General features: G+C 39.5%; 1 protein-coding gene across 5 annotated transcripts in view; it reads right to left on the bottom strand.

Annotated features, from left to right (window-relative positions):
- Positions 1-22,196, bottom strand: part of BTBD7 (BTB domain containing 7) — an 86,754-nt gene that overhangs the window by 29,879 nt on the left and 34,679 nt on the right. The window contains exon 4 of one of the 5 annotated variants that reach the window (XM_049612261.1): positions 10,361-20,893. The exons of the other annotated variants lie outside the window; for them this stretch is intronic. Coding sequence (XP_049468218.1) covers positions 20,868-20,893 — 26 coding nt within the window. The 3' untranslated portion in view covers positions 10,361-20,867. Of the gene's footprint in view, positions 1-10,360; positions 20,894-22,196 lie in introns of those variants that run through there. 5 annotated transcript variants of the gene reach the window in all.

Genomic DNA, 22,196 nt, shown 5'->3' with positions numbered 1-22,196 from the left:
CAATTAGGCAAAAAACTAGAATGCTAAAAGACATATTTTAAAAAAAGATTTATCTAATATTGTCAAATGTAATATTTCCGTATTACAGTAAAGGATTTTAGCTAGCGGTAATTTGCATTTTCTCAAGGTTATTGATAATGGAATGAAAATGTATATACAGCAAGCAGCAAGGCAGAAAGGACGCTCGCAGGGAAAGGCCAGCAAGCAAGATGTTAAAAGGCTTTACAATGCTATTTCCTTGGTAAATTTCCGACCAGTCTTGTTGGTCCAAAAACATGAGCAGCACACTCTCAAAGATGATTGGATTCTTGTTGACAAAGCGATACTAACCCAAACCCTGTAAGACCAATGTATAAATCAGAAGATTCACTTATGTACAGTGCTGGTATTCATTCCTAGTGAGCAGAATGCCATAGTCTATCTCAGCTCTTCTCAAACTATCTTGGGTCAAGAAACAGTTGTTTTTGCTTCTTTTTAAATTTCTAATCTGTCACGGACCAATAGTTTAATAAAAACACCGCTTGAAAATGGTGGCAATGTCAAACTGCCAAAGAATTTCTAAATGCTTACTCTCAATAACTGTACTTACTACAGACACACTTTGAGGAGCACCACTCTGTCCAGAATCCTTTCCCCATGTCAGTTTCACAATATATAAAAGTCAGATTTGTTTCCTGCCATTTAGTAATAATTAACCCTCAGAGGCAACTTTTTCTTCCTTTTTGTTTCTCTACAGAATCTGCTAACTCCATTTCCTAACTAGAGATAAAATTGTATCTATATTTCTTTAAAAAATTTTTTTTAAATATTTATTTTTGAGAGAGTGAGCGCATGCATGCGTGAGCAGGGGAGGAGCAGAGAGAGAGGGAGACACAGAATCTGAAGCAGGCTCCAGGGTCTGAGCTGTCAGCAACACAGCCCAAAGCAGGGCTTGAACTCACAAACCATGAGATCATGACCTGAGCTGAAGTCGGAAGCTTAACTGAGCCACTCAGGCGCCCTGGTGTTTGTGTTTCTTTGAAGATAACTAAATACACAATCAGAACAACTATTTTATCTTTTTTAAACTAGAAGCCTAAATCTTAAGACTATTACCCAGAGATGGCAGATTACCATTCATAATCACCACCACTAAGCCCTCTGATCCCACCCACCCATGGGCAGAGTATACATTCTGACCCCAAGACTTGGAATTGGCCATGAGATCTTCTTTTGACCAATCGAAGGTTAGTGGATATGATGTGACAAAAAGTTTCAGAAGTACTTTTAGGAACTGGGCTTGCCCTCTCGCCTTCTGCCACTGCCACGGTAAGAACATACTGTGGCTAGCTTATTGATCCTAGGAGAATGAGCAGCAGTGGGAACAGAGTCACCCAGCCCTGGTAAATGACAGTGGCAATCAGCCACTGCAAACTTAAATTTGTAATTTTAGCTGACCTGGAAATTTGTGAGAAATATATGTTCATGTCCCACACCACTGAGATTCCCCAGTCGGTTGTCACACAGCAATGGTTGACCAATATGCCATATGCCTTCTTGGATGAACTTACAAGTCTTTACCAATTTCCTTGTAACAGAAAAAGTCATCTGTAGCCAAGATATATAATGGCTCAAAGGTGCCCATGTATTTATTCTGCTCAGGTAGCAGATTTTCAATGATATAGTTGTAAGGTTAGCAGATGAAATATGAAGTCAACTTCTTATGATTTTTCTTTTTTGGCTTGTGTGAAAACTTCATTTTACAGATCCATTGCCTACTTGTTTAATCATTTCTTCTATTCTCTTTTACCAGGATACTCTCCTTCTAAAACTTGATGTTGACAAAAATGCCTCTTTTCAAAAATTTGAGCTACATACCATGAATGACCAAGGCAGAGATATAAAGAAATAAACAAATCAATCTGACATTTAGTAATACAAATGGCTGTTACTGCTGCATGTAAAATAGCATCACTTTCTGTTTTTACTATCAACATTTTCCCTCCCTCTTCATGTTCCTCTGATAACTAAGATAAGCTTCAATGTTGTCAGATTTCCTGAATGCACTATCAGGTCTGTCTTTGTTGCCACTCTCATGCTCTTCATTATTCCTAAGTACACTCTCATACTTGTTTCACCAGCAGCGGGAGGAAACCTTTTCATCAGCTCATGTCCACGAGCAGCTTCTAGATTCAGAGTTTCATAGTGGGCTTGAGGGGGGAAAAGGAAGAAAACAGGCAAGGAGAAAGGAATGAAGGGAATGGAATGGTGGAGGGAGCCTACAGCTTGCCATGCTCCCGTACAGCTGTACTGTATAGACAGTATATTAAATTTAGAGGAAGGCTGGCCTTACAGCAGGCATGGTGGCTCTTCAGTGGCATCAGTCAGAAACAGAAATAAGACTTCAAGTTGCAAATAGGGTTGAGAAAAAAGTTGCTTCAATTCTTTCCAAGTAACCTGCATGGGACTGATTCCAGTTCCCAAGGAAAGGAATCATGAAAAGAGAGGGAAGTGAGGGCAGTCAAAAGAGCATATAGGTTTGAATTCAGGCAGTTTCATCACTAACTCTTGACTCTCTCCCTTAGCACCCTGTGCGAATCAAAGTACACCCTCCATGGGTCTCATTTTCTCATTCAGAGGATGAAACAATCCCATCAGAGTTCTGAGGATTATGTTAAATAACATCAGTGGGCCAGTATGTCCGTTAACACTCCCCCTTTTCTAGGCCAGAAGAGTCTTAAATCAGCGGTGCCGGCTCTACCTCTCTTGACATATAGACCTGGTCAATGTGTCCTACCAATTCTTCCTTCAAGATGCACTTTGATTAGCCGCTTTATTTTCTAAATCCTCAGTACCTCACACATCAAATACTGAAAAGCTTCCTACTGTCTCCTTCCCTCAGTATTCCAATCCATATTGAGCACGCGGCTGAAAGGCGTACCACCATCACATCAACCCTGCATCTTCTCCATTTTAAAAAGTCAACCGGAATTCTAGAGCCAAGGCAGAAAATGAGAGTGAGACATACAGGGATTAGAAGAAAGTCGATCTGTGCTGCAGTGGTTTTAACCTGCCAGTCCTTGGACTCTGCCATTTGTGAAAGCTGGCTGGATGAATACTCCTCTCCCACTCCTTAGAAGGACCACGCTGAAGATTTCACAGAGTGCCTCAGAGGGTCCTGGCGGGGCTGAAACCCTGGCACCTCCAGTGGCAACCACCCCAAGGCCACTCTTCTACTACTTGCCCTTCTCCCTGATCTCACTCTCACTGGGTCACTCTCCTATTCGGGGGATTATTTACCAAATAACACAGGCGTGCAAGACTGTGTTTTAGGCTATTTCAGTAGGGGTTGTGGGGGAATGGGAAGAGACACCCACATATGAAAGGAACAGAAGTGGCCCTACAAAACAAGACTCCTGAATGAGACTCTGGAACTAGATCAGTCACTGAACAACTGGTAAGAAGGACCCCCATTCCTAGTGGTAAGTGACACTTACGACAACACTATGGTTCTTCATTAAGTGAGGTGTCAGTTCAGTAGGAGTGGTGACACTTAATGGGAACATTAGGAACTATGAGGACCTGAAATTGGCCGGCTTTCGCTAAGTGGTTTCAAAGACATGAAGAAAGGAAACAATTGGCTCAGGTTAGCCACCCCTCAATCTAGGCATTCTGTCAAAGTCAGAAGACTTCTAGGTCAGTGTTTTAAAAAACCCTTATTTCCTGCAGCTGCAGAACAGATGCCAAAACTCAGGCTCCAGATTTAATTTTAAAGATATCAGACTCACAAAGACTTGAATGCAAAATCTTAACAAATCTGAGATAAAATCTGGGTCCTAAAGAAACAGTTGGTGACAGAAATCTGGAATGGGTATATTTGGGTGAATGAGTGAGGGATCTCAAACCCCAAGATTTGTCTGTACTTTCTGGGTGGGAGAAACAGCTCTCCTAACTCCTTGTAGAGGACAGCAGCCTCCAACTGTCAGGAGACCCTTCAGGTGCCTTGTCCTCTTCAAGGTCTGGCTCTGCCTCTTCTCACTAGCTCCAAACCAATAATCAGGATCTGATCACTCATGATCACAGTCTGAGTGAGAAAACAGTTTCTATTCTGGGAGGAGTGTATTCTTTCTCCCAAGAATTACAAGACCTGGCGATATGGACCGGCAGTGTTTAGAGGATCGCTCATGGGAGATCTTGAGAATGCTGGACCAGGATGCTAGGTCTGGGGAAATACAACAGGTGCAGGAAGGTGTCTGTCTGAAATTCAAGGCATTCACCAGGACATCCTTTGTTGTTTCTCTGCGCAGTGACAACAGAGACTGGGAAACTGTAGCAACCATGGATAAAGCAACCCAGAGACCTCTGGGATGAAAGTCTGGGTCAAAACACCTGGCAGGTCACCCAGACCTGCTGAAATATTAGCAAAGGATAATGAAAATCTAGGTTGGGTGATAGAAAAGGGAGACTGTGCTAATTTGTACTGTTTCAACTTGCTTAACACTAAACTGTTTCCCACAATCTCCATTCCTATATGGTTCCAAGCGAAGTTGGTCAAAAGAGAAATGTGTGAGATCTGGAAGGCAAAAGCAGCAGTCCTCCCTCTCTAAAAGTCACCATAATTGGGTGTGGTGATGGGCAAACACAGAGGTGCCCGTGGGTTCTAGCTGTTCCTCGCTCTCCTCTGCTCCAAGCCCAGTTCTCCCTCCCAGCTGCAGCCCAGGTGACTACACCAGCCCCAGGTCACCACCAGATGCTTGACGGAAGAGCCCCAGACAAAACAGCCACTCTGCACATGCTCCCCTCCCTTGTGCAGCCTCAGGGCAGTGGCTTAGAGTGCTGGGCCTCTCAGGTTGACGGGCTGTTAGCTCCTCCGCATTCTACTTCCCTCCTGTTCCCATCTTCCCTTCCCTTCCCTGGAGTTCCCCTGTGGCTGTGTGAGGCTCAATTCCTAGAATTCCCTTATCCCCTAAGAGCTGCTCAGCTTCCCTAACTGAACTCTGAGTGATATAGTTTTGAGGAGAATATCAATTATAGCCTCCAGCCAGTTGCAGCAGCTGGGACTGTGGCTAATTGCGCCATCGTTCCTGAATTGAGTCTTTTGTAGAGGTGTGGCTGATTATCACCTTGAAGACTCTGTGATGAATTGGATCTAAATTACTGTTTTTCTCCTCGTTAAGTTAAATCACATCAAATTATTGATATGAAACCATTTTGACATGTGAAAATAACATAAGATTAAATAATGTATTAGTTTTCTATTACTGTGTAACAAATTACCACAAACTTAGCAGGTTAAAACAACAAATCATCTCGTATCTTCTGGGGGTCAGGAATCTGGGCACAGGTCACCTGGGCGCTTAGGGTTTTGGAAGGCTACAATCAGGTGTCAGCTGGGCTTGCATTCTCATCTGAGGAACTGGGGAAGTTCTGGAGAAGAATTGGCTTCCAAGCCCATTCAGGTTGTTGACAGAAATCATTTCCTTGTGGCCATATGACTAAAAAAGGCCCAGCTTCCTGAAGTTCTTGCCATGAGGTCTGCTCAATAGGCCATCTTACAACATAGTAGCTTACTTCTTCACAGCCAGCAAGGGAAAAAGTCTCCAGTGTAAGTCTACTGTTAACGACAATCTTCTCAAGTGTGATGTAATCATGGGAATGACATCTCATCTTTGCCACACTGTACTGGCTAGAAACAAGATGTATGCTGTGCTCACACTTAAGAGGAGGGGCTGCATGAAGGGTATAAATACCAGAAGACGAAGATCATTAGGGGTCACCTTAGGGTCTACTCGTCATAGTAAGTTTACGACCATTTTAGTAACACAGTTTCTGACATACTGGACAGTCCTCATCATTTTAGTCTGCCCTAAGCGCTCCTTTCTTTGATCTACTGCAGTTGTCTTTTCTCAGCACATGTCTAACTTTCCACTTCCCTGAGGAAGGGTAGGAAAAACTGCAATCAATATTTTAGGTAAAGTTGCATTATAATTTGGCAAAAAAAAAAAAAAAAAAAAAAAAAAGGCTAACTGACAAGGGAGCCAAGAACACTCAAGGGGGAAAGGTTTGTTTCTTCAAAAAATGCTACTGGAAAAACCGAACATCCACAGGCAAAAGAATGAAATTGGACCCTATCTTACACCACTCACAAAAACTAACTCAAATGGATTAAGGACTTCAATGTAAGACCTGAAACAATGAAGCTCATAGAAGAAAGCATAGGAATAAAGCTTTTTGACATGGGTCTTCGTAATGATTTTTTAGAAATAAGACCTAAAACACAAACAAAAAAAATAAACAAGTGGGACTACATAAAGTAAAAAGTTTCTGCACAGCAAAGGAAACAATCAACAAAATCAAAAGGCAACTTACAGAATGAGAGAAAATATTTACAAACCATATATGATAGGGGGTTAATATCCAAAATGTGTAAGGAACTCCTATACCTCAACAGCAAATAATCTGATTAAAAAATTGGGCAGAGGACTTGAATAGACATTTTTCCAAAGACATACGAATGGCCAAAAAGTACATGAAAAGGTGCCCAACATCACTCATCATCAGGGAAATGCACATCAAAACCATAGGATATCACCTCACACCTGTCAGAATGGCTATTATCAAAAAGGAGATAACAAGTACTGGTAAGGATGTGGAGACTCTGGTGCTTTGTTGGTGGAAATATAAGTTGGCATAGCCAACCAAGAACAGGATGAAGGTTCCTTAAAAATAAAAACAGAACTACCATATGAGTCAGCAATCCACTTCTAGGTACGTATCTGAGGATGATGAAATCACTATCGTGAAGATATATCTGCACTCCCATGTTCACTACAGCATTATTCACAGCAGTCAAGATATGGAAACGAATGGATAAAGAAAATGTGTGTGTGTGTGTGTGTGTGTGTGTGTGTGTGTGTATAGGAATATTATTCAGCTATAAAAAAGGAAATCCCGCCATATACCAACAACATGGATGAACGCTGAAAGCATCATGCTAAGTGAAATAATTCAGATAGAGAAAGACAAATACTGTATGACCTCACTTATATGTGGAATCTAAAAACATCAAACTCACAGAAATAGAGAACAGAATGGTGGTTTCCAAAGGCTGAGGAGTGGAGGAAACAAGGAGATGTTGATCAAAGGGTAGAAACTTTTAGTTACAAGATGAATAAGGTCCAGAGATCTAATGTGCAGCATGGTGACTACAGTTAATATTGTATTGTATACTTGAAAGTTGTTTTGAGAGTACAGCTTTGTGTTGTGACCATAACAACAACAAAATGTTAACTATGTGAGGTAAAGGATGCATAAACCAATATTACTGTGGCAAACATTTCACAACACATACATGTATCAAATCATTACACTGTGTACCTTAAACTTAACACAACGCTATATGTCAATTATGTCTCAAAGCTAGGGAGAAAAAAAGAAAAAGAAATTTAAATTAAAATCTATTTTCACTACAAAAAAAAGATGAAAAGCAAGTTGAGTTTTTCTGGGTTTTATTTCTCATACCCTTTTGGCTAATGTTCAGAATTTGGTTGTTCCTGTTGGGTAGATATTAAAAATACCCTTGGGGCTCCTGGGTTGCTCTGTCGGTTGAGAGTCCAACTCTTGATTTCAGCGCAGGTCATGATCTCAAGCCCTGTATCAGGCTCTGTACTGAGCTTGGGGCCTGCTTGGGATTCTCTCTCTCCCTCTCTCCCTGCCCCTCCCCTGCTCTTTCTCTTTAAAAAAAAAAAAAAAAAATTACCCTCTATACACAATATAGAAGCAAACTCCTAAAGTGTACCATATATAAAGTGTAGATATATTCTACATGGAAGAATATCTTTCAAGTTTCTGCCCCTTTTAATAGTCTCACAAGTTCCTTGCAATACCTAAATGTCAGAGGGCATTAGTAATACTGTAGATCTATTCCAAATATCTTTTTATGTTTCCTTTCAATATATTTTAAAACATATGTACTGAGACTATCTCTGGATTGTCTACCTCAGCAGATAGATGTATAAGAAACTGGTAACACTGGTAACAAGAAGGGGAACTCAGCGGTGGGGGACAAAAAGTTGGGGGAACAGGAGACTCTTTGCTGAGTACTCTTCATATATTTTGACTTTTGTCCTATTTGAATATATTATATCTATTCAAAAAAATCAAAGCAAAAACAAACAAAAACCATCAGGCTATGGAAGTTGCCAGGAGTTCCTTCCCTCAGTGCCAACATAAAATCAATCACTGACCACAAAATCCAAGCAAATATTGGAAAGGAAATGAGAAGGTTCTCTGCTTTGAGAACATTACTCCCTTCTGATGAGAAAGAGGCAATCACTGAGATTCATGCTGCTTGTGTGTGAAGATGTACCCTGAGTGCTTGTATTCTTTATTCAGATAGCTTTTCCCAAGTTGAGTGAAAAGAAAGAATAGACAGAGGAAGATAGGAAAGAAGTAACTTGGTAAAGAAGGGAGGAGGCTAAAGCACACAGACAATTATAAAAGATTAAAGATTTCTCTAAGACATGAAAGGAAAAAGACAAGACTAAGAACCCTTAAGATACTCACTTGGATACATATGTATATCTTTATATTGCTTTAATGTTTTCTTTATAACTTAATGTTTAATATGCTATTTTTAATAGGCTTAAGGGCTTTGGGGGTAGGTGAAAACAGCACGAGGAAAGGGAAAAGCATTCACAGGGATGTCAGTTCTGTAAATACAGACACCCTGCATAATATGTAAGCCTCCACTATATTACAATGCAGGGAGATCTAATTCTGGAACCTACAGGTTGCCCGATCTTGAAATTGAACACATATCCTAATGTACAGGCATCTTACTAGAAGAGAGACGCAAGATACACCATTCAAGTCAGACTGACCAGAGACCCAATCCCAATTCCTTTTAACTGTGTGATACAAGAAGTTCTGCCTGTTTCCTCATCTGAAAAATGTTCCCTAATCCTCAAAATCTACCTCACTGGATTATTTTCAGGATTAAATAAGATGCAACTCTTACTATAATTAAGTTTCCTTATACATTATTATCCTGGTGTATTCTAATTCAGAAGCAAGCATGGGATCTGTGGGGAGTGGGTAAGGATAGGAGAGCAGAGTCTGGAGGGGACAGAGCAAGTCAAAGATCATAAAGGGAACAGAAATGCTGACAACCCAAATGTACCATGCACCTTCCACTCACATGTCATTTGTTAAAATGTTAAACAAAAACAATTCTAATAGTCTCAGTAAGTGAAAAACTCAGAGGTTCACATCCTTTCAACTAAAAACAAAAAATACCCATTTACGTCTATACGTTACTATCCTTAAACCATTTCCCACTGTGTCAAAACAGTAAGTTAGTATCTTCAATTCTGTTTTAATAATAAAAAAAAAATCCAAAGCTTTTGGGGTACAGCCATATTATGATTTTCAGAAAACTTTGTGATATTTACTGATTAGTTATCTCTTAACACAACTGTGCACTCCCTTCAAAACTATGTACCTCACAGATGACTTCTTCTCATGGAGACCATGTTCCCTCTTCCCCAGTGATGGGAAAGAGTAGCTCTGCAGTTGGAAAGACCAGGATTCAAATTTTGGCCATAACATTTCCTAGCTATAAACCCAGTTTTACAATATTTTCAAGTGTCAGTTTACCTGTAAATGGAGATAATACCTACCATAGAAGATAATGTAAGTTAAGAGCTTAGCACAGTGCCTGGCAAAAAATAGGTGCTCAAAAATTCTACTAAACAAATGAATACACATCGTAGGAAACTTTAAAAAAGAATTATCAATTTTTGATGTGTAATTTATAGACTATATCTGTTTATGTATTACTCCCCTGCCCCCCTACACACACACTATTTCTGGGACATTTCTTATGGTGTCTGCATGCTGCTTATGATCTAAGCCAAAGAGATCTTTCGGAAAACGCATACGTAATCAGGTCATGCTACTTGCTATGTTCGGGATAAAGCCAAATGTCTCGGCATGGTAGGCCAGGTTCTTTATTATAGAGCCCTAATTGTCTCTGTAGCCTCATTTCTCACCACACCACTCTTGTCTCTGCACCCCCTATCCCAACCCAAAGTGCCTTGCTCTCATTTATCTCTGGGCCTTTCCACCTGCTTTCCTTCTGCCTAACCTTTATCTGCAATCTTTATTTATTTAACTCCCATTCATTCTCCAGACCTCCCTTCCCTAACTTCCTATACTGAGGTCTGGGGCTCTTCTTCCTGTGTGTTCCCCTCTCATACAGTGCTTTGCTCTACTTGAGCACTTACACAGTTTGGGTACTTATTACAAGACTCACTACTTCAATCTTGCTGGCATACAGTAAGTCTACTAAATAAATAAAGTATAGGAGTCACAGTGCTAATTCTATACCAAGGTCTGTTTGAATTGACAGGTTATTTTCTTCCTTCTCCTCCATAATGTACCATTTTCATCTACATCTGCTGCAGACTCAGGCTGCTGCTATTCTCTCAGGATTACAGACATATTACAATGATCAGATTTACAACATTGTATGCATCCACTTCTATTTAACTTAGTATCTCTAAAAATCTGACATCAAAATGTAGTTTAGAAGTAGGGCTCACGACACTGAAGACTTTAGATACTTTATATTTTTATTTACTGCTTACACTTATAAACAAAAACTATCAATCTAGAAGTTAAGATGAGGCACTAGAATAACAAAAACTATTTAATCTCAGTTTAGTTTAGAAAAATTTCTGAACCTCTCATAATTAGATACAGCTCAGACATCAACAGGTTTAGAGAACCAATGTGATACCTATGGATCTTCTAGAAGTATTTTAGTGAATCAGTATCAAAATTCAGTATTGTTCTTTAATGTAAGCTTCCATCAGGAAGAAACACACTGACAGTGGAAACGGTATTAAAACCAACCCATTCTGGAAAAGGCCTAACTCTATTATGATTGAAGAGGAATATGGTTAGAAACAAAGATGCATAGGTGTGCAAACTGTGTTTTGGGGGTTTTGGCACAACTTTTTGATGTGTGGATATTTCACTTTCAAATGCCATGATATGTAAAGCACGTATCAGAAGTTTTACAGATGTATCAATGCTACATGTGAGGTATACGAAAATGTTATAGCAAAGATAACCAAAACAGAGCTCAAAGTCTTTCTTTTTTTTTTTTTCCAATATATGAAGTTTATTGTCAAATTGGTTTCCATACAACACCCAGTGCTCATCCCAAAAGGTGCCCTCCTCAATACCCATCACCCACCCTCCCCTCCCTCCCACCCCCCATCAACCCTCAGTTTGTTCTCAGTTTTTAAGAGTCTCTTATGCTGAGCTCAAAGTCTTTCTATAAATCAAAGTCATTCCCTTCGTGGAGACATAGTGCGGCCACCCCATGTTAACTTGTAATAGAAACTGGTATTTTGTTTCATCTAAATATATGAAAAAATAGTTGGAGGCAAGAACTTTCTGGTCAGTTATACATACTCCAAACTAAGATTCAGTCTTTACAAGATATTTATAAAAAGGCGCTATTTGTTAGCAGTGTTTTTCACTGGGAAGTGAGACTGAACGGTTCTTAAACACTTTTTGTATTATTTGTATTATCTAAATATCCAAACGTCAGTACATCACATATATATATTTTTTAATTTTTTTGAGAGAAAGCATGCGTGTGTGCATGGCTGAGGGAGAGAGTGAATCTTTTTTTTTTTTTTTTTTTTTTAATTATTTATTTGAGAGAAAGGGAGAGAATCCCAAGCAGGCTCTGTAAGTACAGAGTCCTATGCAGGGCTCAATCCCACAAACTGAGATGACCTGAGCCGAAATCAAGAGTTGGACACTCAACCGACTGAGCCATCCAGGTGCCCCAATTCTTATATTTTAGAAACAAAAAAAATACATTAACATAAAGTGACTCTACATGTATTGACACCGTTTTTCCAAAGCTTAAGTGTGAAAAAGGCCAGACAATAATATGTATGTTGTGCTACTATTTATTTACACTACAGAACAAGATATGCACGTGAAATAGAAACACACATTCATGTATCTATAAAGCAGATTTGATCAGCAGAAGTGGCCTTGGGGAGGAAACAACGCCATTTGTTCCTGCATCTCTACAATGGGAACAACGACGGTAGCTACCATACAGGTTACCATAAAGATTAAGTGAGGTATTCCACACAGTAATAGCTAAATAATGTCATTACTAATCCATCTTAATTCTTGGAATAGTTTCTTCCCACCATTTCTAAAACGCCTGTGTCTGGTCAAAGTCCTTCTACTCTAGATATTTGAGGAGGTAAGTATAATATTTGTTTTTAAGGCAGAAGCTTCAACTCTGTACCTCAATACTGAATTTGAAAAGCCAGGATATTTGTACGATGCTGAGGTTCTTCCTTCTATCATTTTCTTTCCTCAATCACTGATGTCTTCCCCCAAACAACCTGCATCTTGGGTTGCATTACATTTTTGTATTCCTTGGCAACAGAAGAGGAGTGGCCAAAATTTGACTACTGCAGAATCAGAAAAATAAAAATAAGTTGGGGCTTCCAGAAAAGGCCACTTCTCTCAGTGCTTCCGTGAGTGGTAGCTTACACCAAGCAGTCTACCACCATGGGAAAGCTCTGTGGACCATTTTTTTATGGCCTTGTTTTGCCATCTAATGTTGAATGTTCCCTACAATTGTAACCCTATGTATCAGTGTTGAAAAAAAGTCTGAATCTGGTAAATTTTTTTTAGACTTTGGAAGCTTGGGACCACGCTGTCGAATGATGCATAAGGAAAACAACTCAACTCTATCTTTAGAAATTATCTACCAAAGAGTTAATGTAAGTCAGTTTTAAAAACATTTGTTAAGACCCTCCCAACTGTCAGGCATAGTGCTTGATGCCCACACTTCAATGGAGAGAAAGAGACAAGCTCAAGTTGAGGAACCGGGAAGAATTTATATGGTTAGCATATGACAGAGCCAGGACTGGAGCACAGATCTAACCCCAGACTTCATATTTATAAAATACCATTTAATTTGGGTACTGTTATTTATCTCTGAACCCGAGCAAATGAGAGACCCATTCTCTGAGCTTCACAGGATTGCTGTGAAGACGAAAAGATATAAGTGCCCATCGTGACACTAGGTACATAGTGACATTCAAACACGGCTCCTTTTAAATCTCTTCTCGTTGGTATTGCACCTTGCATAGCAACGTTGTTCAAAAAATGCTAACTTGAAATCAAGTCTCTACTTCAGAATACACTGTACTGGGTGGCATCATTGCAGATGCTTTCCGCTATTTTCGTGGTGTCTAGAGTTCAATATACGCTTTAAATAATAAATGCGCAGTTCTTCCTTGTCCCCATGTTGTTCAAAGTTTTGTATTCATATCCATAATGACCTGAGTACAGCATTTCATCTTTTGTCTGATTATATTAATGTCTGTAAAGTTCAAATTAAATCTCTCAGATCTTGACTATAATAAAAAAATTTGTGTTGGGGAAGAAAAACAAACCAAACCAAAACAAGCAAGTCTTCCTCTGTTTCACCGTTTCCCTTGACTGTGGCATCCTTGGGATTTTAGTATGCATAGAAAAGTTTTGCTTATTGTTGAGAAAAGGCTTCTAACTGTCCTCAGATTAAATTTTCTGGCTTCAAAAGATTAATAGCCTTGAATGGCTTCCAAGAATATTAAAACCAAAAATTTTTAATGTTTGTTTATTTTTGAGAGAGAGACCGAGTATGAGTGGGGGAGGGGCAGAGAGAGAGAGAGAGAGAGAGACAGACAGACAGACAGACAGAATTCAAAGCAGGCTCCAGGCTGAGCTGTCAGAACAGAGCGCCCAATGTAGGGCTTGAACTCATGAACAGTGAGATCATGGCTTGAGCTGAAGCTGGACGCTTACCTGACTGACTGAGCCACCCAGGAGCCCTCCAAGAATATTTTAAATTCAACTGACATCTTATTTACATAACAGTGGACAACAAAATAAAAAGTTGATAAGACAACTTTATTTGAAATTTAACTTAAAACTGAGTTTAATGGTACAGAATTATACAGTATTTAGACCAACTCAAAACTTAATTTTAAAAATAATGCTTCAAGGGCACCTGTGGCTCAGCTGGTTAAGCATCTGACTGTTGATTTCAGCTCAGGTCACGATCTCACGGTTCATGAGTTTGAGCTCCATGTAGGGCTGTGGCAGTGCGGAGCCTGCTCGGGATCCTCTCTCTCCCTCTCTCTCTGCCCTTCCCCTCCTCACTCACTCTCTTCAAAATAAATAAACTTAAAAAATAAAAATAAATACTGCTTCATATTTATCTCCTAGAGTGTTTTAATTTTATTTGTAACTTCTACAGTCAAACATTTATTACATACCCTCCCCCCCCTTTTAAAAAGTTACTCACTTTTCATAGGTATTAAAGATAATTTGGCACACCTGAGTGGCTCAGTGGGTTGAGCATCCGACTTTGGCACAGGTAACGATCTCATGGTTTGTGAGTCTGAGCCCCACACCAGGCTCTGGGATGACATTGCCAAGCCTGCCTGAGACCCTCTCTCCCTCTTTCTCTGCCCCTTCCCTACATGTGTGCATGCACGCACGCTCTCTCTCAAAATAAATAAATAAACTTAAAAAAAAAAAGATAATTCAAAATATGTAACTCAGAGTCCACTAACAGCAAAAAAGCATTGTGCTAGGTTCTTTGGGTGATTCAAGAGGACTAAGATTTTGCCCCTGTCTTTAGGGGGTATATAATACACTAGTTGATAGAGGAAATGACACATGTACAAAGACAATTCCAAAATAAGTTAGAAGATGTAAAAACCTAAAAGAAACATAAAGAAAGTGTTTTGGAAGTTTGCAGGAGGTAGAAAATACTTTTAATTTGGAATGCCTGAGAGGAAACAAAGGAAGTAGCATGTGAATTTGGTCTTAAAGAGTGGGGTAGAACGTGGACATTTAGTGGTCAAAGGCAAAGGTATTCTAAGACAAAGTGTGAGCAGAGGGGCAGAGGTGGAGAGTTTGTAGTCTACATGAAAAATGGTTTAAGTTTTAAAATAAAAAAATGCAATAAAATATTATGCTTTAGAACTCTACTCATAATTTTGAGTAAAGAATTTAAGTGCTAAGTGTCCTTATGATTACAGATACAGAACTTGAGAGTCACCTGAACTGCCATTCCTGAAACAGATTAATTCTTCATCTATATTGCATAGTTAACTGAAATCTCCATTTACTATTCTGATCTGTTGATAATGGTCTTTAACTTAGCTCCATTATTCTCTAGGAAGTAGATTCAGACTAACTTGCTGAAGAGGAAATAATTATAGACAGAAGTAAAATGAACTGCCAGTTCAATTGAACTGAGACACAAGAAGAGTGTTAACATGGGGACAATGGAGAGGACAGGAAGAGGGAGGAATGGCTCAGTGAATGGAGACAGTCTTTACTGCTTTGCATTTGTTTCAAGTCACACACTCTTGAAATCTGACCAAGTTGCTAAGGGAAAAATTAGGTCATTGCTTTCAGTTGTTTCTCTGTTAGATTTCTAATTCAAAAAAAATATAATCACATACATTGTAACTAAAAATATGGGCAATGCATTACAGGGTCCACTTTGGAGTTGTATAAGTAAATTTCATATTCCAAAGACTGAAAAATACAGTTTTGATCAAGCTAAAAAAATAAAATCTGCAATTGAAAGTACACTACTGTAAAATATCCTGAGCTGGAATATGCATGCATGTACATGTTGGTGATAATCTGGGCTATTTTGTTCTGAGGTCAAGAGTCTTTATAATAAGGAAACATCATATACTCCCTTCTTATGATAGGCCATGGGTTGTTAAAATTCATGAGAAAACCTATAGTTCCTCTAAAGAGTGGATTTTCTAATTTTTTTTCAGAAAATTATAAATCAATATATTCTCACTAAGGTGCTCATGTTTTCAGAGGTGTTTACACAGTGCATGCTAAAATCATTGTGAAAGCAGTGATCGAACACCTGGTCCTTTTTTTGAGGCTCTTCTAATCTAGCCACCTATTTTGGAATTTTATACACTGGTCTTTTTAATATATGTACTGTTATCAACCAGGCTTCCAAGCTATAACCACAGAAAACAACTCTAGTTGGCTTCAACAGAAAAGGACTTTATTTGAAAGGATACTTTAGCCCATAGTTTCTGGGAAAGTTGAAGACCAGACACGGAAAACAAACAAGAACAAAGGCTGTGCACTGAGGACTACATCAGGGAAAGAGCCCAGTGAGTAGCCCGTGTCGCTCTGGGCCCCAGGCCACTACAGCTCCTGCTCTGTGTAGAGACAGTGGATGCCATCATCGGCATCACTGCCACTGACCTCTCTCTTTTCCACTGGATGTTGCGGCTCTCACCCTGCTTAAAGAAAGAATTCTCTATAGCCCTTGCCTTTAAATAATGTTTTTAAATGTATTTAATTTTATTTGAGAGAGAGAGAAAGAGTATACGCATGTGTGAATGGGGGAGGGACAAAGAGAGAGGGAGAGAGAGAATCTTAAGCAGCCTCCATACCTAAGATCCTGAGATCATGACCCTGAAATCATGACTTTAGCCAAAATCATGTCTGACTGAGCCACGCAGGTGCCACTAATTAAATTAATTAATTAAAGTCATCTCTACACCCAGTGAGGGGCTCGAACTCACAACCCTGACATCAAGACATTGCATGCTCTACCAACTGAGCCAGCCAGGCACCCTTCTATAGTCCTTGCTTCTTTGTGCTAATGAGCTCCTGATTCAAAAAGCCCAGGTAATGTGCTTAAACATTAACCAGTGAGAAGGCTGAGAAAGCAAGCATTTAACCTTTTAGGTTTTTACACTGGGAGGTGTGCTCTGCCTTCTATCAAGACCTGTATAATGAGGAATTTCTCAAAACTAGGAAGAAGGTCTTTATGCTGGCAGCCAAAAGTCAAATAATTGGTACAGAAACATTAATCTATTCAGGAAAGAGCAGCCTACTCAGTACAAAGCCCTCTGTTCTTTAGCTAAGGGCTCTGAAGCAAAGTCTGAGTGGTGACCTACCCAGGTCCCTGCTCAGTTTTTAAACCTCCTAGCTGGGCCCACATTTCCCCTCATTTACCCAAGAGGTTCAGCACAAATCAGGTTCATGGCTGAGACTCCTCTGAGTTGATGCTTCAATCACTAGTCTGCTATTTCGTTCCTACAAACAGGCCTACAGTGGCCTCCCACTTTCATCCCTGGAAACTGGTTTCTGGGCTTAGGGTCAGAAGAGCTGGTATGAGTCACAACCTTATCACTGACAAGCTGGAGAAAAGGCTAGTTATTCAACTCTAAGCCCCACCATACTGACAGGTTGTCAGGACAACCAAGTGAGAGAAAGTAAAAACCCTCTGTAACCTAAAATGATAAGCACAATCTTTTTAGTTAACATTACTGATTTGTATGACAAATCCCCCAGTTCCTTAGGATTATGGCCTATCCTATCTAGGTCTCTCTGGTTCTTTTGAGCACTGATGTCATATCATAAAAAAATTAATTTTGTAATCAAAGCAGCATATGCTCATAATTTAAAAAGTCTTGTAGCTAGTGGTAATAAAAAGCTTCCTCTAAAAACAACCCCCCCACCCTATCTCTTTTCTACTCCCAGTCAGAGGCAACTAACTACTGTCAATTCTTAAGTTGTTTCTTCTGATATTTACCTCTATGTTATAATTTTTATTAAATCAATATTCAGTGTTAATATTAGGACTATTTAAATACTGCTTACTGCTGAGCCAAGCTGTGCAACTAGAATTATATTTTCTTCCATATGCAATTTTAAATTTTTCTTGGAGGTATTATTTTCTACTTTTCCCACTTGCTTCATTTTCTATAAACCTATTGTTAATTCTTCATAAAAGCACCAAAAGGTCCATGAAAATTTTTTAAGATTTATTTTGAGAGAGAGAGAGAGAGAGAGAGAGAGAGAGAGAGAGAGAGAACACCCTCATGCATGAGTTGAGGAGGGGCAGAGAAGGAAGGAGAGAGAATCCCAAGCAGGCTCTGTGCTGTCAGCTCAGAGCCTGATGTGGGGCTTGATCACACAAACCACGAGATCATGACCTGACCTGAAATCAGGAGTCGGATGCTTAACCGACAGCCACCCAGGAATCCCCCCCTGCCCCCATGAAATCTTTTAATGCCACTTGTCATTTAATGTTCTTGGAGACTTTCACCCTCCTAGTCCAGTCTAGACTTGATGCCCACTAGACTTACTATACAGCTAGTACTTAGGATTTCCCTTTCTTATTTCCTGTGTTTGACCCCATTTTCTGAGTCCCACACTTGTTCTTGGTTCACTTCATGATTTAGTGGAACGCATCCTTAATAACTTCCCTCAGTAGGGTTGCAGGGGAGAAAAATTTTCTGAAGCAAGACTGAAAAAAATGCCTTCATCTAGCCTTTCACTTGATTGACAGTTTGGCTAAATATAGAATTTTGTGTAGAAAATAATTTTCCATCAGCTTTTTAAAGGCACTATGCCACTGGATTGCAGCATTCAGCTGCCGCTATTGAAAAGTTCAACAGTATTCAGAGTCCTATTTCTTTGTATGGAACCTAATTTTTCTCTCTCTGCAACACTGTAGAATCTTCTCTTTTTCTCTAGAGTTCCCTAGAGAAAGGGATAAAACTTTTTAATACAGAAATTCCTTTAGCTTTAGCAGTATTTCTTATATTACCACTGGCTTCTCTTCCATTTTCTCTCGTATGTTTCTAAAACCACTGCTTGTTAAATTGTTACACCTGGACCAATACTATAGTTCTATTTGTCCATCTTTGTTGTTCTACTTTCTAGATTTCTTCAATTTTACCTTTCAATCTTTTTATGTGTTTTTCATTTCTGCTACCTTATTTCCAACAGCTGCTGTCTTTACTCTTACAGAATCCTATTTATGTCTCATTGATTCAACAGAACGCTTTTATAAAAGGGCTTTTTCCCTTTTTTTTAAAAATAGGCTTCACGCCCAGCACAGAGCCCAATGCAGGGCTTGAACTCCTGATCCTGAGATTAAGACCTAGCTGAGATCAAAAGTTGGACGCTTAACTGACTGAGCCACCCAGGGACCCCTATATAAGGGCATTTTGCTTCTGTTGAAGTTTTCTTCTGCTTTCTTCAACGGTTTCTTCTAATACTTCGTTCTCATCTGTGTGTCAATTTGGAAGTTTTCCTCAACTTTAGATGGGTTTTCATATTTAAGAATGAAGCACTAAAGAGCTGTGTGGAAACTCTGTTGCAAAAGCAGGCTTGCTGACTTATTTTTCTTTGCAGAACTGGAAGGCAAACTGGTTTTTTCACCATGTAATTCCTGAGCATAACTTCATCATGGCACTCCCCCGCATCAGTCCCCACACCAGTCTATATGCTCTTGGGCTGTTCACTATTTCTAGAGCTCCAGGGTTTGTTTGTTTGTTGTTTTTTTTTTTTTTTGTGGTTTTTGTTTTTATTTTATTTTTATTTTTTAATTTTTGTTTTTTAAATTTACATCCAAGTTAGTTAGCATATAGTGCAACGATGATTTCAGTAGATTCCTTAATACCCCTTACCCATTTAGCCCATTCCCCCTCCCACAACCCTTCCAGTAACCCTGTTTGTTCTCCATACTTAAGAGTCTCTTTTGTTTTTGTCCCCCTCCCCGTTTTTATATTATTTTTGCTTGCCTTCCCTTATGTTCATCTGTTTTGTCTCTTAAAGTTCTCATATGATTTTTGTCTTTCTCTAATTTCACTTAGCATAATACCCTCCAGTTCCATCCACGTAGTTGCAAATGTCAAGATTTCATTCTTTTTGATTGCTGAGTAATACTCCATTGTGTGTGTGTGTGTGTGTGTGTGTGTGTGTGTGTGTGTGTATACCACATCTTCTTTATCCATTCATCCATCCATGGACGTTTGGGTTCTTTCCATACTTTGGCTATTGTTGATAGTACCGCTATAAACATTGGGGTGCATGGGTCTCTTTGAAACAGCACACCTGTATCCCCTGGATAAATACCTAGTAGTGTAATTGCTGGGGCATAGGGTAGTTCTATTTTCAATTTTTTGAGGAGCCTCCATACTGTTTTCCAGAGTGGCTGCACCAGTTTGCACTCCCACCAGCAGTGCAAGAGAGATCCTCTTTCTCCACATCCTCACCAACATCTGTTGTTGCCGAAGTTGCTAATTTTAGCCATTCTGACAGGTGTGAGGTGGTATCTCAGTATGGTTTTGATTTGTATTTCCCTGATGATGAGTGATGTTGAGCATTTTTTCATGTGTCAGTTGGCCATCTGGATGTCTTCCTTGGAGAAGTGTCTATTCATGTCTTTTGCCCATTTCTTCACTGGACTCTTTGTTTTTTGATAAGTTCTTTATAGATTTTGGATACTAACCTTTTATCTGATATGTCGTTTGCAAATATCTTCTCCCACTCTGTCGGTTGCCTTTTAGTTTTTCTGATTGTTTCCTTCGCTGTGCAGAAGATTTTTATTTTGATGAGGTCCCAGTAGTTCATTTTTGCTTTTGTTTCCCTTGCCTCCGGAGATGTGTTGAGTAAGAAGTTGCTGTGGCCAAGATCAAAGAGGTTTTTGCCTGCTTTCTCAAGGATTTTGATGGCTTCCTGTCTTACATTTAGGTCTTTCATCCACTTTGAGTTTATTTTTGTGTATGGGGTAAGAAAGTGGTCCAGGTTCATTCTTCTGCATGTCGCTGTCCAGTTGTCCCAGCACCACTTGCTGAAGAGACTGTCTTTATTCCATTGGATATTCTTTCCTGCTTTGTCAAAGATTCATTGGCCATACGTTTGTGGGTCCGTTTCTGGGTTCTCTATTCTGTTCCATTGATCTGAGTGTCTGTTTTTGTGCCAGAGCTCCAGTTTTTTTAATCTTTTATCTGCCTGGCTTGGACTAGAGCAGGGAAGAGGAGTGATTTTGACATTTAGTTTGTAGGCTTTTACATAAATTCAGATTTCAACTTTGTGCTTTACCCCACACCCCCACCCTTCCTTTCATAGCTATTTCCAGATCTGAGATCTCTGTAGTTCAATTTCTTCAAAAAATAAATCTCAGGTTTATTGTGTTTGGTGGGGGGAGGGGTGGGGATAGAGAAGAGAACTGAAGGGCAGGTTAGGATTTGTCACCTGGCACAAGTGATACTGATGCAAAAGCAGACAAATGGGCTATGGAGACAAAATGGAAAGCACTGACCCATATTTATGTGGGAACTTAATGAAAGATCACACAAATCAGAAGAGAATATGGATTATTTAATACAGCATACTCAGAATACCAGCTCACTTTATGAAGTAAAACAAAACCCCATTCCTTTCTGACACATGCCACCTATAAAGGTGAATTCCACGGTGGGGGGAAAGGGTTCATCCATTCAGTATTCAGACTTAAAATCAAATCTCTTTTTAGTTCACCACGCTTATCCCTTCTTTCTAGAGTACTAAGTAGCCCCTGTGAAATGTCTCCCTTATCCTCAGTAGACTCCTCTATAGGATCTAGAGTTACAGACCTCTCCTCTCTGGTAAGCCAATAATCAGTCATGATCTGCTTTCCAGCTTCCAAAATTTTCAATATCCTTTTTCCTCTGTTGTTTTCCTCTCAGGTATCTTTGTCCTGAGGGTTTATATTTGTTTTACTTCTTTACTATACTATTAGGGCTTTGGAGGAGACAGAGATAAAGTTATGTTTAATCTGCTATGTAGGATATCAGGTGAAATTAAATCTAATCCTACAATGCCAGGCCAGCAATTTGAGGCCCCATTACCTGGTAATCCACCTCCCTAATAGTCACTGCCTATTTGTCTGAATAAAACACATTCTCAGTATAGGCCAGGAACTTACTCTTTTATCCACACCACTCTGGCTGTCTGCCTATACTGCCTCTTTTTATGATACTCTTGAAACCATTAAATCACCTCTCCATCTTGAAGGACGTATTTAGTCTCAAGGTCCTAGCCTTCCCTGACAGAATTTGTTTCCTTTTAAAACTGGGCTTTAACTTTTGAAGTTAAATCTAGTTTGGAATAAAAAGTAACCGTCATTAATTTAAAGTCATTTACTGAATGCCCACCATGTCCCAGGCATAGGGGACACAAGGATGAGAACAGTACACTCCAACCCTCAAGCTGCCCAACAGGCTAGTCTCACAGTGTTTTTTTTTTTTTTTTCAACGTGGAGCCTGCTTGGGATTCTGTCTCTC

Source organism: Panthera uncia (assembly GCF_023721935.1).
Source record: "Panthera uncia isolate 11264 chromosome B3 unlocalized genomic scaffold, Puncia_PCG_1.0 HiC_scaffold_1, whole genome shotgun sequence".
In the NCBI taxonomy this organism is placed as follows: Eukaryota; Metazoa; Chordata; class Mammalia; order Carnivora; family Felidae; genus Panthera; species Panthera uncia.
This window is presented reverse-complemented; position numbering and strand designations above follow the sequence as displayed.